Source organism: Parasteatoda tepidariorum, chromosome 4 (assembly GCF_043381705.1).
Source record: "Parasteatoda tepidariorum isolate YZ-2023 chromosome 4, CAS_Ptep_4.0, whole genome shotgun sequence".
Lineage (NCBI taxonomy): Eukaryota > Metazoa > Arthropoda > Arachnida > Araneae > Theridiidae > Parasteatoda > Parasteatoda tepidariorum.
The window spans coordinates 82,584,924-82,596,602 of NC_092207.1; the positions used below are offsets into that span (position 1 = coordinate 82,584,924).

At 28.3% G+C, this 11,679-nt stretch overlaps 1 protein-coding gene across 1 annotated transcript in view; it reads right to left on the reverse strand.

The window, feature by feature from the left end:
• LOC107452765 (pyrokinin-1 receptor-like) overlaps positions 1-8,776 on the reverse strand; it is a 109,671-nt gene extending 100,895 nt beyond the window's left edge. Inside the window, exon 1 of the mRNA XM_016069341.3 lies at positions 6,717-8,776. Within this exon, the coding sequence (XP_015924827.1) occupies positions 6,717-7,704 (988 nt within the window). The 5' untranslated portion in view covers positions 7,705-8,776. The remainder of the gene's footprint in view (positions 1-6,716) is intronic.
• Between the last annotated feature and the right edge of the window lie 2,903 nt (positions 8,777-11,679).

An 11,679-nucleotide genomic window follows, 5' to 3' on the forward strand; every position in this document is an offset into this window, starting at 1 on the left:
GAAAGATATAATTCTCAATGTGTGAAAAGAATTCAATGTTCAATTCAATCGATATTTTTAATAAAAATTTAGGTTGCCAAAGTGTTTATGTGAAATGCGTCAAATAACAAAGCAAATAAAACGGAAATAAATTATTTATAGGAAGTAATCGCTTTATCAGCTGCTTTCTGACAAAAATCTTAAGTGTATGTTGCAGAATGATTCAGTGGTGAATGGGTGCATCGAATAAAGAGGCCACATTGGATAACAGACAAATTTAATATTCGTAAAATAATAAAAACAAACAATATGATGGTGCAGTATTTTTAGGACTTTCCAATAAGATTTCCATACCGATTCGTTGCTTGCCACACAAGTGATTACATGCAGAATTATATGTGAGTGATTACAGCGCACTCTGTTTGTCAGACAGAAATTTGTAAGACACCCCACCTGAACTCTTTTGAGTTCATATACCATAAATTTGAATAAAAGAAGTATTTTTTTAATGTATTAATGAATACTAAATACAGTTACCTGTGCTTACTGATGACTAATTGAGTTGAAAAGAAACGTTTACGTTTTTAATCATCAAGTACATTACTATTACATTGAATAGACCTGAATATTAAAATAGTTAAGTGTAATAGTTTTCGGACCACTGTACTAAATTAGAAGTAGTTACAAGCTCCGAAAGGGGAAAAAACTATTTAATAAATGTGTGGCGAGAAATTAATAATTAATAATTTCTTCCACTTCAACTTACTGAATATGATATTTATGCTCATAATGAAAATGAAACCCCTTAATTATATCTAATTAAATTAAAAAATCAAACAAAACAGCTGCGCGATTTTAAAAGAGCGATGGAGAATATTCATGGATTTTTTTTTTGTAAAAACATGTTCTTATCACAATTTATTTAACATATTTTATTCGAAGAATTATATATTTTTTTTTTAAAAATTAGTTCTCTTTTATTGGCATTTTATTTTAAATAATTTCAAAATGGCAACTCGAATATAGATAATAAATTATTGATTAGACCTAAATATAATTGTAAGTTTAAAAATCGTTAAAAAAAAATCCTAACTCTCAGTACCCTTTTAATTGTTTCGCGTAACTCTAGAGTTCCAACGAACGCAATCTAGGAACCGCTGATCTTAACTGCACTAAGCAGATAAATTATACTTGTACTTTTTTGTAAAATTAAAAAAGATAGTTTTTTAGTTGAGGCTTACAATCTGATTTTAAAGCACGGAGGAGGTAGAACAGACATGTCATAAGTTTAACGATCACTGCCGTTAACTAAACTATTATATGTAGCCAACAAAAAACTAAAAAAAAATTTTTTTTCTATTCTTTTGCGCGTTGCCCATGTTTATTGTATCTGCTAATTATATTATTATTACATTTCTTTTTCTCACTTTTTATTTTTTTATTTATTAAAGGATAAATAAACAACTAGAAAGAAAAATATTTCAAAAAGATTGCTTAACGCATTATTTTATCTAATTTCTACTGCAGCTTGTATACAATGTATACTTGAAAAGTAACTTTATTAGCAACACTGTAAGAAATTCCGGATCTAATTATAAATTATATAAAGTACTGGCAGCCTGAGTATTCTGTTATTATCATTACCGTAAAATTTTATGCCTTAATTTGTATAGTAATATTTACTTAATTACAGGAATTCAGTGGATTTAAAGCGAACTGTACTGTAAAAACTACAGTATATTAGAATTTTCATTTCTTAAAATTTTACATAAAAATGTAATGCTACCCTGACTGTCGGTACTTCTTACCGTAAATTGATACAGAGTGTTTCACAGTATAGTACTATTTTATTATTATTTCTAACTGGTAAAATAACATTAATCAACGCTGAAAAAATTTTCGAATTATTTTCATTTATTAATTTAACGTAATAGCTATAATAGTAAACGGAATTGAAAAAAAATATTTATTTACTTTGAGTCATAAAGTTACTACAATACCAATACGAAAGTTCAAATGCTTATTTCCTGTTAATGAAGAGATGACAAGTCCTAATTCTATGATGTAACCCACCCAAAGAGTTTTGGCGTGTAAATATGTACAGTTCTTATTTTTCTAGGAAACTAGTAACGAGATAAGGGAGTTATGTCTGGCACTGAAGACCAAGCGGAAGATAGAAGAAGAATCTTATGAAGAATCTTTTTTCAGTCACAGCGGCAACTCCAAAACACAAACACAAAACTGTTTTCTTATCACTAAGCTGAAAGGGCTATTATTCCAATGTGAAAAACTCCCTTTTAATAGATGTATCTTAAGACAAACTAGATCAGTAAGTTTTGAGAGTAAATTGTTTGACCTTGCAAATAAATTATCGTTTAATTTGTCATTACTCGTTATCGTTTTCTTTTTTTATTTATTTGTTTTTTTCTTAAAATATAGGTGGCACCAAATATGCATTAATATTATGAAAGAAGCGGGAAATACACTCGAGTTAAACGTTTTAATTCTGCTGACGGTATTTTTAATACCAATGGCGGTTGCATCATTTGAAAATTTCTTTTACGAATAATTCTAACTTTTAGTTACGGGATCGGTCTTTGGCTATTTCTATCCACTTTTCCTTAATCTACATTTAGCCATCATCTGGAGTTTATTTTAGTTAATTTTGTTAAAAAGGCATATGTTTGTAGCACTTTTTAACACATGCGCTCTTATTACAATTCTAAAATGAAATAATTATAAGTTTATTCTATCCCTACATGCATTTTATTAATTTATTTTTTACTTCCTTGTTATTTTCTGCTCTTTAATATCGTGAATGTCTATAGCTCACTCTAAAATTAGACAATTTCATTTATTTTATTTAAAAATCATTTCATTAAAATTTGGTAATAATACATTGTTACTTTGTTTGATGTTTACATTGTTTCTTTGTCATTTTGCTTCGTAATTATTAATATCATGTTAATTACGGTGTGATTTTAATATTTACACTCTTCCTGAAAATTAACATTTTTGTAACATTACACGAAAATAACTACCACTGCCGCCACGCATAAACTAACCCCTGACCACGCATCTTCTGGAAAATTAAAAGAATTCAGGGTATTTCATGCTGTGACTAGGTTGAAAAGCTAATTTTTGATCATAATATTTTTGTCAATTTACTAAACTCAACTGTAAATTAATGCTTAGTTATCCATTTTTTTTAATGTCTCCTTATATTCCAGTAAAGATTGGTGATCATAAAACTAAATTGGTGAACATAATTTCATTGAATTCTCTGTTATCAATTTCGTTGTTCAAAAAATTACTTTATAGCAACAACAAAAAAATTGTTTCATGTAATAAATATTGGGATATGGAGCAATGCTCAGAAAAATTTTATTGATTTTATTAAGTACCAGGTCATGTCTACTTTTCATAAATTTCTTCGTTAGAAAAAATAGAATCTAAACAGAAATTTTATTTACAAACGTAATAAGCTTGAAAATTAAAAAATTTTTTAACCTTATCATATTGAATTAAATTTGCTTCAATAATCTAATCATTTTTAATTTTATACATTAGGTAAAAAAAAAATTTTTATTTAAATAATTTTAAATGCCTGTTTTCGCAGCATTTTATATAAAAGACCTCAGTTTAAAAGTTGAAATAAAAATAAATTTATTTACCAAATTTTATAGTATTTTAATTTAAAAAAGTTTTTTACTAATAATTTATTAACATTAAACAGTTTAATTTTTTTATATTGTAATAACAAATTGTCAAGTTTTTCAATTTTTTTTAAAAAAAAAGTTCTTTTAGGAATGGTATACCATTATAGTGTAGAGAAATAGTATATACACAATTATTGTCAGTTTTATAGGTTTTTTAGACTTTTTTAAGACTCTTTAATATGATTTATATAAAAAAGTAATTGAAATATATATATCATTGAAAATATATATATCTATAAAGATTTACAAGGTGATCCCAAAATTTTCAACAATTAATAGAAAATTGTTTAAATGAAGCACGATAAATAATGTTCGTGTTTATTATGACAATAGCTAATGGATTTTCCAGAAAGACATATAGTTCAAAAAAGTTTCTTTATCTAAATTTATGAATAATCGAAAAAAGTTTGCTCAATTGTGATTAGATTGATTTATTAGATTGATTTATTTAAAAACGTAACAAAATGTGGAGCACACACAATTTTCTAAAAAATATTCATTTCCCAAACATCATAATCATAAATCATTTACATAGCAAAACTTTTTGTTCATATAATTCTTCTTTTATCACTTATCATTTCTCATATTCTAACATGTAATTGTGGAAAAGAATATTTATAACATTGAAACTGAAATTATTATATCTGTTGAAGGCATTATAATTTGGAAGAATTTAATTTTCGTCAAATAATATTTTTAAACCACCTTTTTTCATGAAATATTAGGAAAGATCGTGAACAGAATACAGATTATAGTGAGATAATTAATAACAATTCTTTCCTACTTAAAATATGATCTGTAAATTGTTCTTCTGCTCTAAAAAGCTAAAAGTCATGAATAAAAAATGACGGTTAGCGCTTGAAGTCACGAAAGCACTCACTGCAATTAAATTGTCTTTATTAAAAAATGTCAACAATTGAATCGAAAAGAAGCTATAACTTCGTTACACTTTATTTCTGACAAATAAATTACTAAAAGATACTTGGTTTTCTTTCTGTTAAGACATACGGTTAAATAAAAAAAATTGAATTGCTATAAAATAATATTGAATAACTTTAATTTTGAATTAATATTTTATTGAACAGAAGAACTATAATTTAATTTTTTTGTGCAGAATTAAAATTAACTCAAAAAACATGTACGCACAAAATATATGTATTATGTATTGAACATAATTAAATATTTAAATAAAATTCGGCTCCTATTACTATTTAATTTGAAATATAACGAGATACTTATATTATGTAATGATTCATAGTACTCGTTTATGCATTTTAAATGATTAAACTTCTGTTAAAATAACCTTTAATCTTATAAAACTATAAAATTAAATACTACTACTTCTTTATTAATTTATAAATTATAAACATTTTATAACAAATTAAAATAAACAAGAGACTAGTTTTTTTTAATTAAAGTTGGAAGGACTTTAATATTTCTTGCGACATTTTGTTTATTTGGTGGAGTCCCACATGAATTTTTACTGAATTATAAATGATTATAAATCATTTATAAATTACTATTATTATTATTATCTTAGAATGCCAATTCCAGTTTTTTTTCGAATTTTTCTTACTGATTTTACATAAAATAAATACCGTTCAACCATTACATCGGAAAATTATCTAAATCTCTCGGTACTCTTGATCGAATTTATTTGGAAAATGACAAAAAGAATACGAGAAATAATTCAGATACCACCATGTATAACATCTTAACATTTATATTGAAACATTTAAAAATATAAAAATTTTGATTCAAGATATAATAATCTTTCCCCATTGGGATTGATAAGATGAAATAAATGCATCGTTGTCATCGTTAAAAAGTAAATTTACTTTTTTTATTTCTTCTTTTATTTGTTCCTGAATTTACCTTCAAATTATAAATATTTTACACTTTCTTATCGTAAATGATCCCTAATTACACGTTCTCAAGAAAAATTGAAGTAGCATAGCAGGTAGCAACTGTGACGCTAATAGGTTACCCTCAAATGAAAATGGAATCTTTATTATTCATGCTTTCATCAAGATTATCCTTAAGTTGTCTATTTAGCTAAAATCATTATTAATCTAAATAAATTGAATTTGGAGTAGATTTTTCTGAAACCATACGATAATGTGCAGCTTTAAAATTTGCTTAATATGTATCGATAAAAAAAATCGGGTAATAAGTAGATAAAATAAACAATATTATAAAAATTATAAAAACGAAGACCAGTTTGAGTGAACAAAAAAGGCAGTAAGGTAATAAGTTCTCAAAGTTTAATTTGTTCACATAATAGATAGCAACCTATTTTAAATATGTACACATATTTCGCTATATCAATCTATCAATTTCACTATAGTGAAATTGAAATTGACTGCCTTGAATTGCAATTGATTGCGTCTATAGCACACGGAGAAAAAATTCTGGTACAATAACTGTTCAGTATGGTATTGACATTTCCGGTTAAAAAAAAAACTTAATTCTGATTAATAAAATCAAAATATAAGGCATTTGAAAAATTCATTTAGAAATTTTTCCGTTCAAATAGTAAAGGTTTACTGGAAATCTGGTTTTCAAAATTGTATTTCTAATTACCACATATTTAGTGAAACATTTACCAAATTTATCACATAATATAAAACCTCATTTTGTTACTATTTTTACCAAAATCGTGACTACAACGCTTCGGTAAAAGTTATCAACCTTTCTGGTGTTCCCATAGAGCCAGAAAAACTGTAAACTTTACAATATTCGGTAAGTTTTGATCATGCTTTTATTTCTGAGTGCAGAATTGAAACTGCATTTCTATACAAACCCGTTAAAACTGACTTTGCAGAAAACCAAAGTGAAATTGATTTCCTATATATTTCACTTTATATAAAATGAAATTGAAATTAATTTGTCGCTAGTATAAAATTATCAAATATGGAATATATTGAAACATAATAAATGTTAAAAAACTTTGCATTCATTTTTAAACAATTATGATAAAATTTCAGTCATGAAAAGTTAAAAATAAGTAACACTTACAGAGCATCTTGATGACATCCTTTCGAGAAGCCGTGGACGTCTTCCGGCAAACTGATTTTCCTTGATTGTTCAAAACTCTTCCCTGCAGTTTAGAAGAACCATTCAAGTTGGTTGCATTTGATCTTATTTCATGTTTCCTTCCCATATCGGAGGATCTTTTCAATTGCAAACCAATGAGGACATAAAGTATAATCAATACAGTACCAGGAAAAAAGAAGAATAAGAGAGTGGTAACCTCAAAGGAATGCTGAAGCTTCTTTTCGTCTTTAACACTGCACATAGCCGATTCCAGAGCTATGCTTCCATCATACTCTCTTTCGTAGATGATTCCAAGCTGATATCCGATTCCAATGGCAGACAGAGCAGCGAGTATCCAGATAGCTATTATAAATTTGATAGCTCTGGAAAGACGGGACATTGTATGGGCTTTTAATGGATGACAGATAGCTAAATATCTCTCAACAGTAAAAGCTGTTATAGTCAAAATAGAGGCATTTGTTGATGCCTCTGAAGTCCAACCACGCACAATGCAGAAAATTTCCCCTAACATGTATGGGTATTTTGACCATAGTTGACTTATGTCTTGTGGTAACCCTAGCAGCAAAAGTAATAAGTCACTTATTGCTAAGCTGAAAAGGTAATAGTTTGTAGCAGTGTGCATATATCGATTCCGCGAAATGACGATGCAAGTGCACACGTTGCCGATGATTCCAGTCAGAAAAATGATGGTGTACACTACAGTCATGGGAAGGGCATGGGGATCTTGTTTATCACCCATGTAGTCTCTCCAATCTTCGAATAGTTCTGTGTCATTCGACGTTACACTGAAATTCGTCTGCAAGCAACCAGTGGAATCAGGTGATTCGCAATCCACTACACCACTGTCTAGAGATAAGTTTTCCATGATTTGGCTCAACCAGAGTATGTCATTCGATTCACTAATCGCGTCATTCTTTTTCACACGGGATTCTGGTATCGGCCCCATCATAAAATTCACTAACAGGTGCAATAAATTACAAATGAAAACAAAAACTCTAAACTACTGAATTTAAAAAAATCTACTCGAAAGTACAAATTCTAAATCGAATAAAGAATTCTACGCCAAATTAAAAATTCTAATGTACTTTAAGAATTCAACATAAAGTAGATTTTGAAATATCCAACTGAAACTGATAGTCCAATTTTCAGTATTCTGTCTCCTTATTTTGTTCTAATTATCACAAGTCGAAGATAAAATCTTTTATAATCTTGAAATAAACATATATTTATTAAATATTCTTTCTTCCGAGGGAAAATTTAATGTGCACATAATATTGCAATATTGTAAATGAAAGAATTTTTAAATTTTATTTGGAATCATCTGTGATATTTCCAAGTTAGACGAAAAATTCCATTTTGATTGATAACAAAAGTTAAATTAAAAATTTTGGAAAACATATTGCATTTCCATGAAATATAACTTGCATAGAATTTTTAGAGCATTAACTTTAAAAAATTCAAGATACCTGGTGGTGAGCTTAAAACTCGTGAAACGTATTCATATATTTCAAACACCTTGATCAAAGCTTCATATTCATTTGCAATAATTATAGGGTATCACATTTTTAACGTTTCTTACTCATTCTTTTGATATATATACTTTTCTTAAATAGAATTGTTATACTGAAAAATATAGAATTTTTTTCCGAAATATCTAATAGCAAAAAAATACCTGGCAATTAAATATTTTCCTTAAAATATGAATCTATTTCGCTAACTTCAGTTTTTCAGTTCCATGTTTATAATAAGTTCAATTTTCCATGGTGTATTATCCAAACTGATTCAAAATAAACAATTACAAGATGTCGTCTGAAGCATTTTTTTTAAGCATACGATAATTTCGAACAGTTTGCAACTATGAACAGAGGCAATTAATGTACAGAAAAAATCAACAAAAATAGAAGGGTTGAAAAAATCGGTTCAGATTAGAATTCAACATTGATCGCCGGAGAAAAAGATGATCACGAGCTGCCTGTCACCGCGCAAACCGCTTCTCACAAACGGAGCTAAGATCTGGCAGTGACTCCCGAAATTATTTCGAAGAGCACATGGTTTGGCTCCGCTCACTTCTGATTGGTTGCGTGCTCCGGCGTCAAATACCACGTGTGTTACGATCGAGTAATAAGCATCCTCTCATATTTCCTTTTCTTAATCGTTTTGACTCTTATTTTCTTTTCTTAGTTTTGATAGCGACTTTTTTTAATTATTTTTTTTAATATGAAATATTTCTCTAATATTTTTTTCTCATCTCACTGAATAAATTTGTTCTATTTGTGTTCGTTTAATCATTCAGGTTAAAAAAAACATATATTGGAGTGGACATATTTTTTTTGTTCAAAAAAAAACGTATAGATTTCAAAAAGTTTCATAAATTTTATTTGTAATAAAAAGCTCACTAAAATTAAATTATTTTAATATAACAACATATTTAAGTTCTTGAAAAGCATTATCTTTGGAGAAACCTAATAAGTGCTTCATTACTTATTTGTATCAACATTCAGTGTTACTTATAATACATTTTTAGGTTTTGAATAAATATTTTTTTACAGATATTGATATATAATTTTATATTCCTCCTTGTTTATTTGTATCATTTTTCCTTATTAGCTAGAAAACTCTTTTTTTCAATTAAGCATTATTTTTGGTAACTTTTAATTATCGGTATATAATTCTTCTTTCAACTTGTAAATTCTTCATTCCTTACTTGTATCAAAATTTGTTACTAATTATGCCATTCATTAAAATTTTTAAACAAGTTTTTTTGGTGCATTCATTAATTGGATCACAATATCTTCTCCATTATTTATTTGAGTAATCTTTCTTTAATACCTACATTAAACTAGCTGGGGGAGAAGGTAAAAAAATAATCAGAACTGAAAAACGGTATGAAATCAAGCACAAAACTAAAAAGCATATACCAACAAAATTAATTAAGCTATAATAATTTTTTTTATTTGCCATTATTCTTTGCTCTTCGTGATTGCACGTTAATAGATTAAGCGAAACGCGTTTTGAATAGTTTATTTAATCAAGATAATGATTAAATGTATTCAGTATCATTTTGCATGATGCCGTTGCTGTAGATCATAGGTTCTCAACCTTTTTAACGTTGCCGCCCCCTTGAGGAGCAAAAAACATTTCAACGCCCCCTTTGTTATTTAGAGTATGGGGACGGAGGGACGTGTGCTGAATTAGAGGAGTCAAGATTTTTAAGAAATTTTTTTTACTCTTTAAATTTGTTTGGTTTTTTGAAAAAGAATAAATTAACTCGATAATTTTCTCACGGCAAGTAATCGCAGTCTATTTTTTATGATAAAAACAAATACGTTTAATGAAAAAAAAATATAACAAAGAAACCTCTTCTTAAAAAGAATAATTTATTCTTAATTATATAATTAAAAAAGCACCTAAAATAATTTTTCTTACACTAAAAAGTAGTATCAATGAAACATTCAAGTAACTATGTTAATGAGATGATTATACTTAATGGTTCAGACAGCAATTCCTTAACGCTCGATTCAATACTTTTAGTGAGATTAAGACTCAAATACCCTCGTTGCACAATTTCGAGTCGATTTCTCCCATTTGTGACAAGATCGTAACCGCACTGAATCCACGTTCGACACGGTAGGAGGCAGGTAAGGCAATTAAAAAAAAATTTATGATAGTCTACAGTCGTCCAGGATAGAGATGACTCATGTTACCTTATAGCAAATATTCTGTGAGACGATCACCATTTCAAAGTTTCATTAGTTGAAAGTTCGACCGATTCCTCGTAAATCTGCTGTTTCAATGTTCACAAAAGGGTTCATAAACCATAAACCCATTGAGGGATTTCCAAGGAGCAAAACGTCTTTAAAATGGTCAGAAAAGTACATGTGCAAAGAGTCAAGGTGTTGAAAATATTTTCGTGCATCATCAGAGAGAATTTTGTCTTTTTGGCTGAACTCATTCCAACCAAAATTCTGCTCCACAAAATGAGTTTTTTTTAGAAAGGCAGAAAATAACTGATTTTGTAGGAATCAAATTGAGCTCGTCGCCTTGAAGTTGTAAATTAACTCCATTAGATTTTACAGATAAATCAGCCAAAGTCTTTCGTAAATTCTAGCAATCTGTCTCTCAGACCTACATTCAGAGCCGGATTGCCCATTAGGCCAGACTATACCAGGACCCCCAATGATTAGGGGCCCCTTAAAATGGATTTTTTGAAAATAAATTTTAAAAAATTAAGAAAAACAATGATTTTCTTTAAAAAAAAATCACTTTCAAATATATATTAATAAAATGCGGTAATTTTTTTACTTAATGTTAATGATATTTATTTATTACTTAATTTATTTTATTAAATTTAATTTATTATTCATTTTTATTTTAAATGTGCTTTCTTAAATGAAAAGATATATAAATACTTTTATATTTGAATAAGTAAAAAATATACGAGAAAAAAAAAATTTAATCTAAGGGCCCCAAAAATTTGAATGGCCTAGGCCCCGCGCACGCTTAATCCGGCTCTGGCTACATTTCTGTTTTCAAGGAACTCAAGCACAGAGTCAAAAAGATTCCAATACCTATTGAGACAGAAGCTTTTGGAAAGCCAGTGAATCTCGGTGTATAGTAGCAAGCGATTGAATTCCTCATTGTTTTTCTTAGACAGTTGTCTGAATAATCAATCGTTGAGAGCATTACTGTGAATTTTGTTCACAGCAGATGAGACATATTGCAATGATTGATGCAAATGGTCACTGAGATTTTTTCCTACTAAATGCTGTCTGTGAATCACGCAGTGAACAGCTAAAATATCTGGTACCACCCTTAACATAAGGGTGATAAACCCACCATTGCAGGAGCCTATCAGTGGCAATGGACAAAATATTAGCAAGAGGAATGTTTTTCTCTTTAAAATAACCTTTGACAGTATTAAAAA